This window comes from Gymnoscopelus braueri (assembly GCF_963280865.1).
Source record: "Gymnoscopelus braueri genome assembly, chromosome: 1".
Classification (NCBI taxonomy): domain Eukaryota; kingdom Metazoa; phylum Chordata; class Actinopteri; order Myctophiformes; family Myctophidae; genus Gymnoscopelus; species Gymnoscopelus braueri.
The window spans coordinates 44,147,896-44,167,895 of NC_137603.1; the positions used below are offsets into that span (position 1 = coordinate 44,147,896).

General features: G+C 46.0%; 1 protein-coding gene across 2 annotated transcripts in view; it reads right to left on the minus strand.

Moving 5' to 3' along the window:
* gse1b (Gse1 coiled-coil protein b) overlaps window positions 1-20,000 on the minus strand; it is a 214,501-nt gene that overhangs the window by 131,152 nt on the left and 63,349 nt on the right. For both annotated transcript variants that reach the window (XM_080428993.1, XM_080428992.1), the window contains exon 2: window positions 9,246-9,408. In XM_080428993.1, the coding sequence (XP_080285119.1) occupies window positions 9,246-9,408 (163 nt within the window). The remainder of the gene's footprint in view (window positions 1-9,245; window positions 9,409-20,000) is intronic.

A 20,000-nucleotide genomic window follows, 5' to 3' on the forward strand; every position in this document is an offset into this window, starting at 1 on the left:
ACCCACTGCTGAGATGCGCCAGTAGCCTGACCTTCCTGCTACCCCTGCCCTCACACAGGGGGGCCAGCCCTCTCCTTGCTGGGTAATCCCTTGGTCCAGCAGGCATACCACATTAAAAACTATATTCACATGCTGTATTACACACGTGCAGGATCCCTGTGTATGGCATTGATTCACAAAACGTTTAATTTCAAGGACCCCCGTAACTTTGAGAGGGTACAAATGTATCCTCTCAGAGTTTGGAACCCCCCCCCCCCACCCAAGGAACCCTGAGTTTCCCTGGACTCCACTTCGAGAACTACTGCTGTATTGCATTCTGTAACACGCTTTGAATACCAGATGAAAACAATTCAAGGACATCTTCAGCCATTTTCAACCTTTGCTCATGATAATATGGTAACATTTTTGTCTACCCGGTCTGTGTCTCAGAGGAGGGCTGTGGACAGTTCAGAAAGCCGCCTACCAGTGACTACATCGATGGGGAATCCAAGCTAATAGAAACTGCACGCTTTCTATTCCTGTAAAGTATTCTGCAAATAACCGCCATCAGATATAAAATTCCCTTGCCTTAATAATCCCCTCATGAGGACTGATGATGTATGTATCAATATATGCCATACAAAGCATCATATTTGAAAACAAAAAGTTAATCTAAGGAACAATTGTGTACTTGAAACATGTACTTTTTGAATTTGAAAAAAAAAAAAAACTTGCCTAACGATGATGTCACTGGTAGGCGGGTTTCTGAACTGTCCACAGCCCTCCTCTGAGACACAGACCTAGTAAAAAGTAAATGGTACCATATTATCATGAGCATTAGTGAGGACCAGTATGAAGATAGGTTGAAAATGGGTGAAGTCGTCCTTTAAAGGGCCATAACAAAGAGAGGATTATAACTTGCAGCACAAACATTAGTATGGATGATGATGACCCCAGCCTGCTTATCTGTGGCCAAGTACTGACTCACTCGTTGGCTGCGGAGCTATAGGTCCCTCTGTGTCTGACTCCACCAAACCACAGGCAGTCACTAAATCAAACCCTACCAGAGGGAGAGAGAGGGGGTGGGGAGAGAGAGAGAGAGAGAGAGAGAGAGAGAGAGAGAGAGAGAGAGAGAGAAGAGAGAGAGAGAGAGAGAGGAGAGAGAAGAGAGAGAGAGAGAGAGAGAGAGAGAGAGAGAGAGAGGGAGAGAGAGAGAGGGGGGAGAGAGAGAGAGAAAGAGAGAGAGAGAGAAGAAGGGGGGGGAGAGAGAGCGAGAGAGACAGACAGACAGACAGAGAGGAGTAACTGTCTGTCTGTCTGTCACACAGTGAGAGGAATGTGTTGGAAAGGGTACAACTCAACCAGGAGTGACCACCAATAATGTCAGTGTGACCAGAAGAGAATTCTGATTCAAAGGCTGGGTCATAGACATATACACACACACGTATATAAAAAAAAACACACGTGAAACTGCATGTGTGTGCACACGCACTCACACACACAAACGCAAGCACAGAGCACACAGTGAGTGATTGAGCTGGGGCATAACCCCCGTGCCCACGCTGTGTGGGGCTAATAACCCTGGCACGGTGCCAAACCCACTGTCTCCTGACTAATTCTCCACAGTGCCCGCCAGCCCTGGCGCCACTCTGCACAACACAGCTCTGCTTCTGCACAGCTCTGTGATCTTTACATTACTGCATGACTCACACACACTGCAGCTACACACACACGCAACCATTTAACTCACTGGCCTCTGACGTGACACACACAAAAAAAAATTATATGTGCTGGAACAAAGAAATAAAATATGAATACTGTGAATTAATAGCTAGTTGCATAGAGAATGTGCTCTCTCTCTCTCTCTCTCACCCTCCTCTCTCTCTCTCTCACTCAGTCATCCCCCCCCCCCTCTCTCTCTCTCTCCGCTCAGCTGGAAAAAGAGGGCAGTGAGGTGGCACTCTGCCAAGCGTATACTGCCAAGAGACTCAGTATACTGCCTGCCCGCATGCCCGCCCAGGTCTCCAGTGGCATTTTAATCGCGCGCACACCACACACACACACACACACACACACACACACACATCAACACACACACACACACACACACACACACACACACACACACACACACACACAACACACACACACACACACACACACACACACACACACAAGCTCTGCTTCATGGAGGGGCGATGGCAAGCTTGTCCCTGTCATTCAATGTGAGCCCACCCTCCTGCCACATCTCCAGTGAAGGGAAAAGAGAGAGAGAGAAAGAGAGAGAGAGAGAGAGAGATGAGAGAGAGAGAGAGAGAGAGAGAGAGAGAGTGAGGAGAGAGAGAGAGAGAGAGAGAGAGGAGATGAGAGGGGAGCAAAGGGGAAAGAGAGCATAGCAAGCAGTGGCATTCCTCTCCGTTCTTCTCGTTCTCTACCCGTCCCCCCGTTCCCGTCCCCCCGCCCCCCGGTCCCCCCATCTGCCTTTCAAAACACATCTCGAGCCAACGTTCTGTTCATTGTCTCTTCCCAACACTCTCCTCATCCCTTATCCTCCTCTCACTGCCCCCCCCCTCCCCGCACTCCTGTCATCTACCAGCCCTTCCTGCACACTCTGCTCCCTCTCATCCCTCTTTTCTTTCCTTTCCTTTCCTTTCGTCTCATCTCCTTTTCTTTCCACCTGCTGTTGGGTCTAGAGATGGTGGGGGAATGGCTGAGCATCGCTGTAACCACTAGACAGACAGGCCCTCACTCTGTGTGTGTGTGTGTGTGTGTGTGTGTGTGTGTGTGTGTGTGTGTGTGTGTGTGTGTGTGTGTGTGTGTGTGTGTGTGTGTGTGTGTGTGTGTGTGTGTGTGTGTGTGTGTTTCAATGTATAGATTATAGTACAGATTACTGTATGTAAAAAAATAAGAGTGTCTGCTAAATGCCTAAGTTGTAAATTGTAAATTGTGTGTGCACTCGTGCTTCAGTTCATGTTCATAAAACTTCGTCGTACGACAAACAGCCGTGAGCTTATCTCCTATTTGAAATGTTGAAATGTTGAAAATGCTTTTGTAAACGTTTTGCAAACTGTCACCTATAATGACCCTAATTATAGACACCAGGTTTAAAGTGATTAACTTCAAGTCAACACACTTGCATCACACATCAGTTTTTCTTCATGTTTGGGCTTAAGGCATTGAGCCTCTGCAAGGAAATTATGTTGGTGAGATCCAGATTATTGGGATCGGTGCCCCCCCCTCCCACTGACCCGCCCCACCTAGGGGTGCAACAGTTAATAACACTAATCGATTTAACCCATTAGAATTTGTTAATAGCTAACAAATTAAAAAGCAACAATAAACAACAAACCTGTTTCTCGATTACTCGATTAATGGAAAAAGTAAACAACAGGATAATCGCTAAGAAAAGAATGGATAATGGCAGCCACCCCCACCACCCACATCATCGTCCTCACTCATCTAAAGCCCCCCTACCCCCTCCCCCCATCATCGTCCTCCTCATCAGCCACCCCCCCAACATCATCCTCCTCATCACCCCCCCCCCCCCCTCCATGGTCCTCCTCCTGGCGAAGTGGAACAGTAATCATATGGACCTGGCCAGCAGCCAGTACAGAGCCAGGTCCAGCTGTGCTGCTGTAATCAAAACACACTCACAACTCATCTCATGACAGTCACTTCATCAGCAGGCAGAAGGCACGGACGCACACACACACACACACACACACACAAAGCCTCGTGGCTGCACACACACACACACACACACACACACACACACACACACACACACACACACACACACACACACACACACACACACACACACACACACACACACACACACACACACACACACACACACACACACACACCTCTTATGCATCTGCTCCCCACTGGGGGAAGATGGATAGCAGAGGGGTTTCACGATGGAGGAATAAGGGAGTGGGGGGGAGGATGCATGACAAAAAAGGAATATATATGAGAACAGGGGGATAGTAGAACAGAGAGATACTAGGGAGAGATACTGTCGGACAGCGATATACAAAACACATTAGAGACCGTTTCCTCGTTTTACCGTATAATCTCCTCCACAAGTCTCCCTCGTGTCTACTCCGCTCCATCCAGATGTCTGAGCCCACGGTACAACGGCAAAGGCGTCTCCGTGTGTCCCGCGGCGCTATAGCTCTCCTCAAAGGGATTCTGGCGCGGCGTTGAGAAGTGGGACCAACTGTTGATGGATGCAAACCGCTCGGCGAACGCGTTCACATGCCAACAAGTTTGGACTTGTGGTCTGTGAGCCTGATGTCACTTCCTCCGCAACTCAGACCTGTTTCCTGTCTGATAGGGGCTCTCTGCCTCTTGACAGGTTCTTTGTTGTTGTTTTCACTCTTGGAGGGAGGGATGATACTTTTGTTCTTTTATTGTTATGTTCTACCCTGAAACAAGTCTCATTTTGACATATTCATTTTTTCTGTCTCTGACACTCACACACATGCACACGCAACTGCAATATTAGGTCATTTACTCTCTTTACAGTAAAATCCTCAGCGTTCATTTATCCATTTGTAACTCTGGGACTGTAGAAATGGAACCAAATCTCCATCTCACATAGTTAAAGGATCACTTCACCCGTTTTTAACCTATCTTCATATAATTGGTCCTCGCTAATGCCCAATATAAGACCAACTATCATTATACTCACTCTTTGTCTCGGAGGAGGGCGGTGGACAGTTCAGACACCTGCCTACCAGTGACATCATCGAAAGGCAGGTTTGGGCATTTCAAACAAGATTTCTTATTAAACTTTGTATTTAAATTTGTATTAATGCAAGAACAATGGCATCTATTTCTTACTGCTAACTTTCCAGAAAGAGAAAGGATGTAGTTTCTATTAGCTTGGAATCCCCATTGATGATGTCATTAGTGAGACGCTGAGTGAGTAGACAGAAATGGTGCCATATTATAATGAGCATTAGTGAGGACCAATTATATGAAGATAAGATTGAAAATGAGTGAAGCGCTCCTTCAGTGCAGAATTATGCTGTTACTGCACTCTCTACAATCTATTTCTTGCGATCTCATTGCATCTATCTCTGTCTCACATAGACGTTTTAGTTTCAAGGATTTTATGGTGTGGCTCTGCAGTCTAGCCATCTATAAGAGGGTCTGTCTGTCCGTCTGTCAGTCTGTCGGTCTGTGTGTGTCGGTCTGTGTTTCCGTAGCTAATATATCACAAACCACTGGACTGATCAGCGCCAAATCTCTGATGTAATCTCTGTTGAAGTACTTCCGCTATTACTTATCACATAGGTTTTATACCATTATAAATATGTAACTTTTAATGGAAGTTTATAATGGAAGTCAAAGGGGCCAAGATTGGGCCCCTATAGATCTAAATGTCATATAATGCTTTTAAAAAACAGCTTGTGGTAGTAGAAACCATACTATAGCTGTGAGCACTCCATGTTTTAAGCCACAAGTATGCATGCATATCTGTATGCACACCCGCACCTACAGCGCATGTGCGCACAACGCACATACTGTACAGTACATGCACGCACGCACACCTAAACAAACACACACACACACACACACACACACACACACACACACACACACACACACACACACACACACACACACACACACACACACACACACACACACACACACACACACACACACACACACACACACGGCTGTGTGAAGAAGTAGATAGCACACACAGTAGCTGCAGATAACGGGAACAGTTTCAACATGTAGCAGCAGCTATCTCAAACAAGCACCGCTTCCTGCCAGGTGATACTGTACTGGTGATATACTGGTGACACACTGGTGAACTATGGGGGAGCTCTTACACCAACAGTACATTACGCCTACGTATATAAAGACTGAAATCTGCCTGTGTTGCGTGTGTCCTCTTATGCATTGCTCTGTGCAAACACTGCAGTCGTGTCTTGTGTCACGTTTCACCCAGAGCGGAGGAAATGGGCCATGTCATGTCGAGTGTTAGGCGCGGTGGCACACGCATGATCGAGAACACTTAAATAACTCATGAATCCGCCCCTCTCTCCTGTTTTCCACCCACACTACACCACTGGACCTGGAGGGAGGGGGGGGGGGGGGTATTTCGCACAAAGTATGAGTCCATTTGTGTGTGCGCAGTGTGTGTGTTTGTGTGTGTGTGTGTGTGTGTGTGTGTGTGTGTGTGTGTGTGTGTGTGTGTGTGTGGGTGTGTGTGTGTGTGTGTGGTGCTGTTGAGTTGATGGGACAGATAGAGATGAGTTTCTGTAAATGACAGGGGGGCCCTTACGGCTAAACAACAGAAATAGAACGAGAGAGAGAGAGAGAGAGAGAGAGAGAGAGAGAGAGAGAGAGAGAGAGAGAGAACCTGAACAGGAGGGAGCAGTGAAGAGGAGGGGTGGGAGAGGAAGCACAAAAAGAATAATGGGATAGAGTGAGAAAGGACCGACGCAAAGAGGCAAAGAAAGTCATCGGTGTGTGTGCGCGCGCGCGCGTGTGTGTGTGTGTGTGTGTGTGTGTGTGTGTGTGTGTGTGTGTGTGTGTGTGTGTGTGTGTGTGTGTGTGTGTGTGTGTGTGTGTCCGAGTGTGAAAGAGAGAACTAGAGAGATGACAGGAAGAGAGAGAGAGCTAGAGAGAGAGAGAGAGAGAGAGAGAAAGTGAAAGGGCAAAGTCTATACATTGATAAGAGGAGACAGGAGCACTTTCCACATAAACGCACAGAGGCTACTGATGGCCTCCCTCAGGGCGCGCGCACACACACACACACACACACACACACACACACACACACACACACACACACACACACACACACACACACACACACACACACACACACACACACACACACACACACACACACACACACACACACACACACACACACACACACGAGGAGTAGGATGGTTACCCACACCGGCTCCTCACTGGCAGGAGAGCCAGTAGGGTACAACAGCAGCGACAAACCATATAAATTATTATTTGGCATGGCAACTAAATTGATAGAAGAAAACTGGGCTAAGAATTATTGTCTTCTCTGAATTAAAAGTGACAGTGGTGCAGACAACAGACAGCAGGTCTGCATCATCTATAATCCATTGGCCTGTGTTGGGGGCCACAGGGTGTTAAACGGCCCCTATTGGTCACTCAGTAATTAGGCAATAATACAAATGTAGCTCATTGGCTCCCAAACGCTGTTACATTTTCAGACTCTCAGAGTAAAAAGAATAAAACCCACACACTCATGTGCTCCAATACAATGTATTCGACGACGCCCGAGCTGTGAGCTTGTATATCTGCTATTTTTGAACATTCAATGTCTTTAAGAATCGTGAAAGTGTGAGAACTGATTTAGAAGGCATTTGTAGAATCGGCCTCAGGTCTTAATGGGATAAATAAACACTGAGGACTTTACTGTGTATTTGCAGAGTGCACACAAGGGCTCAAAATTGTCTACCAGATCCATCAGACCACACCAGACGCCATCATGCATCCGCGTGTGATGTAGATGAACGGATGAATCGGCGCTGACAGCTAGTCCCACTCTGTGACTGTCATCCTGTCTCTGATGGCGGCGTAATTAAGATGTATCCTGTCAACTGGACAGGAACGAGAACGGGAAGCTTTTGTCTGATTGGTCGAAGCAGATACACAGTAAAATCCCCTCGTTTTAAAATGGATACATAAACACTGAGGATCTCACCGTGCAGGGCCATCCCTCTCTGATGTGTAGGCTGCATAGTGACGGGGTGACCAACGAGTCCAATTAAAGCTGTTGGAGGGATGTTTACCATACAGATGAAACGGGATGACTGGGTGTCTGCGGGCCCGCACGCACATGTGTGTGACTGTGTGTGACTGTGTGTGTGTGTGTGTGTGTGTGCGCGCGCGCGTGCACGCGTGTTTGCAGTGTGCATAATGCGAGTGAGAGGGAATGAGACAGCGAGGGGGGTTGCATACATGTGCTTGACTGTGCATCTATTTTTAATGCATGCCACGCATCATGTTGTACATAGGTATATGTACGTGTGATTGTGTGTGTGTGTGTGTGTGTGTGTGGTGCCGGCAGTGACAGGCTTGTGGGCCAGTGTAAGGCTTGCCGGAGAGCGTCGGAGAGGATTAAAGCAGCAGCTCTGGAACAACAATGAGAGGAGAGCAGATGAAAGCGAGCGAGCGATCCCCTGGACATTTGCAAAACAAACTGCGAGGAAAATTGTTATCATCCCCTGCACCGAGGCTGACTGTAGCCTCGAGATGTAAAACACACACAGGGGGACTGACTGAGATACAGTAAAGTGGGTGATAATATAAGATGGAGAAGGGGACTGAGGTGGGAGCGGGAGCGACTGACAAAGACAAGTTGATGCACAATAATATTTGTAATTCAATTTAACTCTGAGAGTTTAAAAACAGACGCTTACGGGCAACTCGGCAAAGCATTTCCATAGGCTGTTGGTGTCTGGGTTTCTGCATCTATAATTCTGGCCCTGATCTCAGAGTGGTCCCCTCCAGGGCCTCAAGATACTGCAGCTTCCTGTCTTACCACACGCCAGGGTCACAGGGGGCATCTCACGCAGGGAACAGCGAGGAAGCGGGAGATAAGGAGAAACACATTCTCTGGGTTGGTGTACTTTGAAGAGTTTACTAGACAGTTGTGTATGATGGTGCGGTTGCTAAAACCACGAGGCTCCCTGACTCACTGAGCCCCGAGAGAGACACTTCCCTCCCACGATAACGGCCTTGGACACTGATTGCGCCACGAGAGCCATCGCACGCAACGAGACCAACAAGTACAGGAGTTATTTGCATTGCTAGAGACCAGCTACTGGGGGAAACGCGCAACTCAATTTGCATCAGCCTCTGGCGTGATACATCCTATTAGGGAGTGTTTAACTGGACAGAAGGAAAAGTACACAATGTCATATATTGAGGAAACCCGAGATGCTGCATCTCAAGGGGCTTATCCTCTAGTGAAATATAAATACAAAATATATACCGGTAATGTAGTCATTCACACATTACAGACAGGCGTCTGAACCAGAGCCGGCTCTGCAGGTCAGAGTATCATCATGCAACGTGAGAAGCAAGGAGGACAGATGGAGAAGAGAAGGTGAAGGCGTCTGAAGGAAAGTGAAGAAAGCGTAAAATCCTCAATGTTAATTTAACTCGGTGTATACAAATGAATACATTTAACATTGAGGATTTGACAGTCAGGTAGCTTTGGTATTGAGGTCAGTGACACTCACTGGAAAGTGGGCGGTCAGCTCTCTCTGGCTCCGATGGCGCCGGTCGAAAAGCAGTGCGGTCAGCTCCGGACGGCGAGGGCCCTGATTGGCTAACAGGTGTCCCTTGGGCAGCAGAGTCCGCCTCCTTACTTCCTCCCGCCACGGCCCCGATCACAGTGCAAGTCTGAAAGAGACGAAGGTGAGATTAGTAGTGTCCTTAATTAGAATTCTACATAAGGTGAACAGTGACTCTTGGCACTTTCATACGGCCTTCTGTGCGACGCGGCAGAGGTTAATAGTGATTGAATTTAATAGGATGACTGCCAACGCCTCAAGGCTGCTCAAGACAGGACTATCGATCCTGCAACAAGCCATTAAGGCCTACGAGAAGTCAGTAGAAGCTATACTGTATAAAACAGAAAATAGACCCAGTGGATGTTTTGGCTTAAAACAGATAATTGAACTCAAATGGAAAATAATAAAGTGGAGGTGATTGCCAAAACACAATAACTAACTGCTGATGTGGCCCGTCTCTGGTGGAACCATATTTAGCTGCTGTCACAACCCTCAGATGTGTGCTATAAAAAGTCACTCTAAAGGGGATTCAGCCGTGGGTGAAAAATAACCCGTCCCTTCTATGAACTGACAGAGCCATGAAACAGACAGACGGAGATAATAAGAGAGAGAGAGAGAGAGAGCTAGAGAGCTAGAGAGAGAGAAAGGGGGGGGGGCAGCCCAAGCCTGTTTGGATGTGAAGGATGAGCATTTAAGACAGAGGCAGACAGACAGACAGACAGACAGACAGACAGACAGACAGACAGACAGACAGACAGAGAGAGAGAGAGTGAGAGAAAGAAACAGAGAGAGAGTTCTGACCATGAAAAACAGAGGGATGAACAGAAGGAGGCTGTCAGTGAGGGGAGAGAGAGAGGGGGGAGAGAGAGGGAGGGAGGGAGAGAGAGAGACAGAGAGAGACAGTTGGGAGAGAACTTAAAAGAGTCTGCGCTGGCTCCCTCCACTGCTGAGCGGCAGAGACAGGCAGAGAGGCGCGACGCGTCTTAAGACAAAAAGGCACCCGGGGCTTATGAAATATACATACTGTAGCTCTCAGCTGGAGACAGAGACACAGAGCAGAGCAGGGCTCTGAAAGACTGACAACACTAAATACACACTGCTAAAAATAAAACACAAAGACACTCCTAATGACAGAGGGAGAGCAGCACGCGTGTCCGCGTGCACACCCGCCTACATGCACATGCAAATGGTTGTGCGCGCGAACGTGTGATAATGCCGTTTCGACAGTTGCAGCCAAACCACAGTGCTGTGGGTTTGCAGAGAACACAACAGCCCAGTGTGTTGGCTGTTGGCCTAAAGTAAATGCACCTGCTGGTCACGGAATGTTTGCATGGAAGTCCCCTTCAACTGCCTCTGTCAGCCGTGCCCACCTGACCTGACCCTCCAACCTCAAACACCACCACCACCCATTTTAAACAGGATAGAGGATACACTCTGCAACACTGTTTATTGTACGTGTGCGTGCGTACATGTGTGTGAGAGAGAAAGAGGGTGTAACTGTATGTTAAAAGCTACACCATGTTTTTCATTTAAGCTATAATATATCACAGTCACAGCGCTCACAAACAATGCTAGCTATACCTACTGTATCAGTCTACAATATGACCACTATCTTGGAGTGTATTTGTGTACTGTGTTTGAAATATTTATTGTTAAATAGTCATGTCTGAGTCTAGGGATTACTTATAATACTGTATACAATTGTGTCTGTAATGCATTACACAAACACACACACACACACACACACACACACACACACGCAATATTTGTTTTCAAACTGTTTTAAGAGCAACAGGTCGTATAATCTTACGTGTAATTATACTGTGTATATATACACAGTCAAATTGGAACGCCCCATTGGAATGATTGTCTTACCCTAATGTTAATCATGATAGCCCACTGCTACGCTAGCTTTTGGTTAGCAAAATAACATTGATGGTTAAAATTGAGGGGAAATCTTGTTGTTTATCACTGGCAATGTGCAAAGGTGAAACATTAAAAGTTAAACAATCTACTTAACATCAATGTCTCCTCTATTCAAACAACAGCTCCCTTTTAAAAGCCTGTGTCTGTCATTCCTGTGCCAATATTACAACATCATGTTCCATTTAACATGATCTTATCTTTAATATCACAATTCAAATCATATCTATACGTTAACTATGTACTCGTATGGAGTGCAAAGTAACATCACACAGTAGCAGTGAGCAGGCATGGAGAACGGAGATGCAGGATGTCAGCGTTATGGAGAAAAAAAAAATCGGTGATCTTCCTTTAACTTAATCAGTGATATATAATTCTATTGCCGATTGTAACAAGCTTAGCTGCGTTTTGTAATGGGTAAAGCAGTGGTTCTCAAAGTGGGGTCCGGGGACCCCCAGGGGTCCTTGAGTGGGATCCCAGCTAAATTATTGATAGTTAGGAACCAAATGGACGCTTACAGGTCTGTAACTTTGAGAGTGATGGGGGTCTGTGGCCTAATGGATACAAAACTGGAGGTCCGTGAAATAAAATAGTTTGATAACCACTGGGGTAAAGTAACAGGAAGTGGAGAGGTGGGTAATGGGTAAAGGAACAGGAAGTGGTTGGTAATGGCTAAAGCAACAGGAAGTGGTTGGTAATGGGTAAAGGAACAGGAAGTGGAAGAACACTGTCACGAGACATTAGACCAAGATACAACACTGCTACCATAAACACACACCAGCGTGGAGAAAGGTGTGTTTAAGTGTGTGAGTGGGTGGGTGCATGTGTGTGTGTGAGAGAGAGCGAGAGGGAAAGAGACAATCACCACCACTTTAAGAGGCTGACAGGCGAGAAATTGGTTGAAACGGGCTAATGACTGGAGGGAGTGAGACCATCTCGATCGACAACCACAACCACACACACACGGGCGCGCGCGCAGACCCTGACCCCCTGGACTCATTATCACTTCCTCAGGGCACATGTGGAGGTGGGGGAGGGGTTTGTGCTCAGCTCACACATACATGTATGCATCATTTATATGGCTCTCTCCCTCTCTCTCTCTCTCTCTCACACACACACACACACACACACACACACACACACACACACACACACACACACACACACACACACACACACACACACACACACACACACACACACACACACACACACACACACACACACACACACACACACACACACACACACACACACACACACACACACAGACCTAACCCCTTGCCTCACGAGGGACAAGCTCTTTCATCATGGCACCACACTGACAGGTGCAGGTCAGCGCCTCATAGATTCACTGAGGAGGAGAAGGGCTTCAAATGCAAAACATATGTCACTAGGTATGTGTGTTTGTGTGTGTGTGTGTGTGTGTGTGTGTGTGTGTGTGTGTGTGTGTGTGTGTGCGTGCTAGAGATGCGCGGATCGCGGTTTTAGCCGCGGTTGCCGCAGTTAACCGCAGTTTGGGTGGATTTGGGTCAATCAAATATAATAATGAATTAATATTGGATAAACCGCGGGTGAAAACTTTTGGGAATTACATTAATGATATCAATCTATAGGCCTATTATAGCTTTTAAAAAGCACGAAATCTCGCCGTGCGTGCGTTTGTACTGTAGTATTTTAATATTACGTCATTTTACATCAGGCACAAATTAGCCACCTACAGCACGTTACCGGCAAGGGGTCTTTGTACCGGCTCCAGCCAGTGTTGCCATATTTTGCGAGAGAAATAAGCAGCAAGGTCTATGAAAACAAGCCCAAAACAAGCGCCAAATTACCCCAAAAGTCGCTTATAAAACGCAGACATGGCAACAAAGCAAGTTGAAAGCGAAAGCTGTTACCATAGATATGGATTGTATACAGTCACTACATCGCGACAGACATTGGTGAGTAACATTGTTGAAAACTAACGTCAGGAAAATAATAATAATTTTATGAGGTTGGTGCGGATCTAGAAATAGGATGGTATAATTAACCGCGGGTGGATGGCGGGTGGATAATGAACATGTATACGCGGATTCGGGTGACGATAAACCCTATATATAATGTTTGAATGTAAAAACGTTTGCAAAAAAAAAAGGAGGGCACGGTGGCGCAGTCGGTAGCGCTGTCGCCTCACAGCTAGAAGGTCCTGGGTTCGATTCCCGCCGGGGACGCTGTGGGCGCTGGGGGCGTGTCTTCTCCTCCGCGTCATCAGCGCCCATACCCTAGGTGGGGTTGGCGAAAGGGCCTACTCTGTGTGGAGTTTGCATGTTCTCCCCGTGTCTCTCAGGGTAGTTAATACCCTCACAAAAACATGTAGTAATCCTGGTCGCTATACCACCTCCCCCATAACAGCCGGGGCGCCTGATGGAGGAGAAGGGAACTGGTTGGAATAACGTGTTCCTTCCACGCGCTACGTCCAACCAGGGAAACTCCCCCCTGTCAGGTGACAAGAAGGTCAGTTGGCTCTCATGCATTGAAGGAGGCATGAGCTCGGCCCTGGCCTCCCTAGGCTAATGAGGGAAGTGTAGCGCCCAGGATCACTTAGAAAATTGGCACCGGGTGAAAAATAAGGGTTACAAAATCGCGGGATAAAAATTATTAAAAAAAAAAAAAAAAAAAAAAAACCTTTGCAAAAAGTAAAAAAGTTTAACTTAGGTACAATTAGGAAACGATTTGGGTTGCAGTTAGGTTTAGGAGTTAGACTTATGTCTGATTTGTACTTAGTTGCATGCTGGTGTAGCACACTGGAAAATAGCAGATTTACACGATCTGTAGATCTACTACCTTTCAGTAATTCTTCAGCAATTTTCAATGCTGTCCTAAAATGTCCTCATAGGTATAGTAATACACACGTGTATGTGTGTGTTTGTGTGTGTAAGGGTACATGTGTATGTAGTTGCGTGTGTGCCCGTGTGTAACCAGGGATCACAGCCATCCGTAAATACCGCTGACGAAATGGACAGGAAATGCGCTTTAGGATGTCAATAAGTTAGTCAGCGGTGGTGAGGAGGGATCAATGTAAACACAGAATTACACAGTGGACCATTCTGTACAGCAAAACACCTGAGGCTGATATATAGAGGCGGGTGACAAATTAAAGGAAAAACCTGAATACATGAGTGGAGAAATTAAGAATGTCAATGCGGGAAGTGATCAGTCAGAAAGAATTGCAAGAAGAACACTGACGTCCATTGACTATTACATAGAGAAGGATGTTGTAGCAGGGTTGCAGTGCATAAGATTTTCTTTTAACCTATATTAGGCACATTTTCTCATAGCTGAAGAAGGGCGGCTATTATATATTTGCTTCCACAATAAGGAAGACACTATTATGTATGTATACACCGTTGCACTATGGTGTCGCTTGCCTATAATAACTTAACTACATGCAAAAAACACGTCACATCACAATTCAACATCTGTAGATCATATCTAAAAGCTACAAGCTAACAACAGCTAACAAATGCAACACGTACTTAGCTTGTAGATCTGTTCTTTTTGGCAAGCGACACTGCTGTGCGACGGAGTATAATAAACAAGACTTTAAAGCAGCAGTGATTGACATGTTGAGTTCCACAGGGAGGTGGTTCATGGTGACAGTTCAGTGAGTGTGACACTCTCTTGTTTCTTTTATCAACGTTATTCAGCCATCCTATGCAACAGACCAGCATGTAGTCTGCACATAACTATGAAGACTGTCACTGCTTATATTGCACTTATTTGTCTTTTTAATTTTATTTAGGCGTGGTTGCTTGGTATCGTGGCCAAACATGCACTCCTATGGCAAGAAAAATAAGCCGCAGAGCCCAGCGTTAGTGTATCGGCCATTTATTGCGGTTGTGTCAGGCAGTAAACGGGAGAGCTATCCATGTTTGTGTGGCTTTCAAACACTTTCTTATTCATGCATTTAGTGCATTTGTTCATGAGGAGTCTACAATTTGGTACATCATTACATTAAAAAAACACATTATTTTGAATGTCTCCGGAAACAAACACTTTTTCATATTTTATGATGAAAATTAAGCTTCACTGAAAATGTCCAATGAAGCTTCGAAGTGTACAAAACTGGCAAGGGTGTGTGTCTGTGCATGTGCGTCTTCCACTGACATTTCCTCAAACAGACGCTGACATTTACAAGGGATTTCAGGATTTGATCCCTTGGTGTTTGAAGAGTTATTTGCCACCCCATGTTTGGTCCCCGCGGCACTGAGGGAAAGGCAGCTGATGAGCCATGGCTGAGCCCCTGGCCTTCTGGGGCCTTTATTCCACAGCGTTTTGGAGCCCGGCCCATTCTCAGTGACCCGCGGTCTGATCAGGAGGAGACCTGACCTGTGCCATTGTTTTTTTTAAAGAGAAGTTCACTGGATACTGCGTTATTTACTTCTCCTCTTTTCCATCTGAGCTGTGGAGCGTTTCTGACTCGGGCAGCTGAGGCAAAGAGAGAGAGAGAGAGAGAGAGAGAGAGAGAGAGAGAGAGAGAGAGAGAGAGAGAGAGAGAGAGAGAGAGGAGGTGAGCAATAGAGTGTGAGAGAGAAAGACAGAAAGACAGCGAGAGGGGGGAAAGAGAAAGACACAGATAGATGTGTGAGAGTGTGACAGAGACAGATAAGGGAGAGAGAAAGACAAAGAAAGAGGCGGGGAGAGAGAGAGCAGGAAAGATGGAGAGAGAGTGTACTGGAGAAGCTTCTGCTAGAGGCTGGTTAGTGGAGTGAGTTGACACAGACTGACATCTCTCTCCCACGGAGACCGAGCTAGAAAGAGCCTCACTACGCCTTGTCCATCTATCTCTCTATCTCTCAGTGTTTTTACCCGCATCTCCCTCTCTTGCCCCTTTGAACTCACTCTTCTTCACTCCATTTCTCTCTCTCTCTCTCTCTCTCTCTCTCTCTCTCTCTCTCTCTCTCTCTCTCTCTCTCTCTCTCTCTCTCTCTCTCTCTCTCTCTCTCTCTCTCTCTCTCTCTCTCTCTCTCTCTCTCTCTCTCTCTCTCTCTCTCTCTCTCTCTCTCTCTCTCTCTCTCTCTCTCTCTCACCCTGTGGCTCCTATATTGCTTTTCCGGCCGGGTGAACTCAGCAGCAGTTCGCTCCTCGCCTGGGGCTCATATTAGACACAACCACTCACACATGCCGTCGCACACACCTACACATACATGTATGTATATATACTGTATATATATACACACACACAGGGTTGTGAGCAGGCCCAGGTCTGAAGTACAGGTCAGACAGGTGATAGTCAAGGGCAGGGTGACAAGAAGCCAGACGTGCCCACCATGAGATACAGCAGCAGCAGCATCACACACACACACACACACACACACACACACACACACACACACACACACACACACACACACACACACACACACACACACACACACACACACACACACACACACACACACACACACACACACACACACACACATCCCAGCAGTACAGGACAGTGAAATATGATAGATCGGTCAATGTGAATAACAGCCTGACCTTAACAGTCACTGCCATCAGCCACTCATACAGCATGTCCCTACTCCCTGCTGAATAGCATGTAATGTGAAGTACAGTACAGGATGAAGATTGGCTGCAGCACATTAACACTTTACCCATCACACTTTATTGTTTAATACTGTAGGTCAACACATGTGGTGCAGGGATAGGATATGATGAGTTTACATGCACATGCACATGTGCATTTGTGTGTGTGTGTGTGTGTGTGTGTGTGTGTGTGTGTGTGTGTGTGTGTGTGTGTGTGTGTGTGTGTGTGTGTGTGTGTGTGTGTGTGTGTGTGTGTGTGTAGCTCATATATTTAATCTATTTCGCCTAAAACTAATTATTAACTATTGTCACATCACAGGTGTAAAAGAGTGGGAGCAATTTCAAAATAACAGTCATAAGAATAGAGAGAATAGAGAAAGAAACAAGGGGATGGGGAACAAAGTAGGATAACAAGAAGGACACAAGATATAGATAAGGAAGGACACTCAAATATAGATAAGGTGCATGGTCAAACAGAAACAAAACTAGAAAAACTTTTCCTCTGAGCACAGGTCTCCGTCAGGCCAGGTAGGTTATTGTGTGATGTTCGGACAAAAATCTGTAGGAGTAATATAAAAAAATCACACCCTGTGTGAAGTGGGCGGTGTCTTGCTAGCTAATCACAATACTGAATGGAGTCAACCAATCATGTACAAAAGATAAATACATTTATTGAAACACTCTTTATGATGGACGAAACCATAACTTGAAAAAAAAACAAATATTTGGTTTTTTTCAAGTTATGGTTGCTTATATAGGGCTATGCACATGTGTCATGTGACACTGGCCAATCACAGTCCTGAATAGATTGTGATTGGCCAATCACAGCGCAGGATAATTCTACTAATTTCCTGGGCCCAGATCACAGCGCAGGAAAATGTACATTTTTCCAAATCTCACTTATAGGGGCGGTTTCACCGCCCAAAAACAATGTGCAAAAATCGGCCTCCTGGTGGCACCAATATACAGTAGGCCAATGTGAAAAGGGTGGCATTTCTTCCTCTGCCTAGTGGGAATGTGTGTGCAGAGTTTCACATCAATCAGACGCTGCGTTCATGATTTGAGGCCACTCCTGCAAACTTTAGATGCCAATCTTAGCCAATCAGGATGGAATATGAAAAATCGGACAGATCCGTCTTGATCACATGACTATAGAGATAATGTGTGCCGATTTGCGTGATGTTTGGACAAAATCTGTAGGAGTAATCAAAAAGAATGTTTTGCAAAAATCGGCCTCCTGGTGGCGATATAATAGGCTGATGTAAAAAATTTGGGGCAGAGATTCTGCTCTGGCATCCAGGGAGTGTGTGCACAGTTTCACGTCTTGAGGGGTCAGGGAGCAAAACATAGTCTCGGCCACGCCTTCGACCTGGCGGAGACAATGATGCAGAATGTGCCTCTTGTGCGAGTAGAGATAGCATTTAGCAGCAGATATAAATAGCAGCAGATATACAAGAATGAATGTCTCTTATGCAAGTAAGAGACATCACTTAGCAGAGGTCAAACATGTAAGTGTACAGTATGTGTGATAGTGCCAATGCAGCAGCAATGGAGTGCATTCATATAGTCATACAGTATATACATAAAGTTATAATGCCTGTGTGACGGCCTGTGTCACCAAGACTGACATGGCGACAGTCTACCGTTACGTCTGGGGAGGGGATTGGACTCTGGATGATGAGGATTCAGGTTGCCTTAATAGGATAAACCCCTTGAGATGTACCATCTCGTTTTCAAGGGGATCCCAACATAAATATGTCACAGTCGGATTGGACTCAGGAGAAAGCCAGTGGTAACAAACTTACACTCACTCCTTTAAAAACCAGCCCTGATGCGTCCTATTGGAAGAAATACCCTATTGCCGTTGCATTAGTTCTGTAATGCTGTTTCTTTTTTTTACAGTTCCGAATTGTTCCACCCATTCATTGGATTTAGATGTCAACAGACGTACTGTATCAGTGGGTGGAGATCTCTGATCATCTGGCTACGTAAAACTATACCCGTACAGAATTTCTGAATCAGAGTTACCACCACTAACTCAATTACAGTAAGAGTGGTCTGCTATGAGATTGTGCAGTTAGCAAGGATTCTGCATCAATTTAGGGAACATGGGGAAGGTTGGCCTCGTGGTTAGAGAGACTGTCCACTAACTACAAATGTGTGATGTGTCAGAGTGACTTTGAGCAAGACACTCAGCCCACTACCTCCTCAGTGAAATCCTCAGTGCTCATTTGTCATTTATCCATGAGACTGAGAGTGTACAAATTTAACCAAACAGTCCCTTGGTTACTTAAGGGTCCATTTTGTTACTTTTGTACACGTTCAGGTTCAAGGTTTCTTTATTGTTACATCTTGTGTACGGCTACATGAGAGTATAATCCTATTGTTATGGTTCCTCAGACATTGTAGCAGCAATAATGTAATATAGTAATATAGTAATATAATGGAAAACACAGTACAACATTCTCAGAGTAAAATTATTATGTATGTATGAGCTCCAACTACTGGGTGTACAAAAGAAACCATCATGTTCAGAGTGCTATGTGAGGGATTTCCTTGAGGAGGCTGAGGTAGCAGCATACAGTAGAAACATAAAGCTCTGGACACATCAATAAGTCAAGAAGACAGCACTTGTGTGTCAACATGTCCTTTACCTGGTGCTCACAACACGTGAATGCACTCAATCTGCTCACTCAGCCTTACATGTAAAAGAAAAACACAGTGTGCGCACTGCGCAGGGGGCAGGACAGGCACACACAGGTAAAAATAGCCCCATACGTTGTGCACATACACAGACAGTGGGCCAGTGGGCTGGAGTCCAGGGGGAACTGTAACAGGAAGAGGGTAAGTGCTATTGATTGACTCCTTCCTGAATGGACGTGCTGTTAGAGCGAAAACAACCTGACAGCTTGACCGTCTGCCTGTCAGCCTGGCCCTAACCTTACACACACACACACACACACACACACACACACACACACACACACACACACACACACACACACACACACACACACACACACACACACACACACACACACACACACACACACACACACACACACACACACACACGAATGCATAATTGATAGTGTGTTTGTGTGTGTGTGTGTGTGTGTGTGTGTGTGTGTGTGTGTGTGTGTGTGTGTGTGTGTGTGTGTGTGTGTGTGTGTGTGTGTGTGTGTGTGTGTTAGGGCTAGGCAT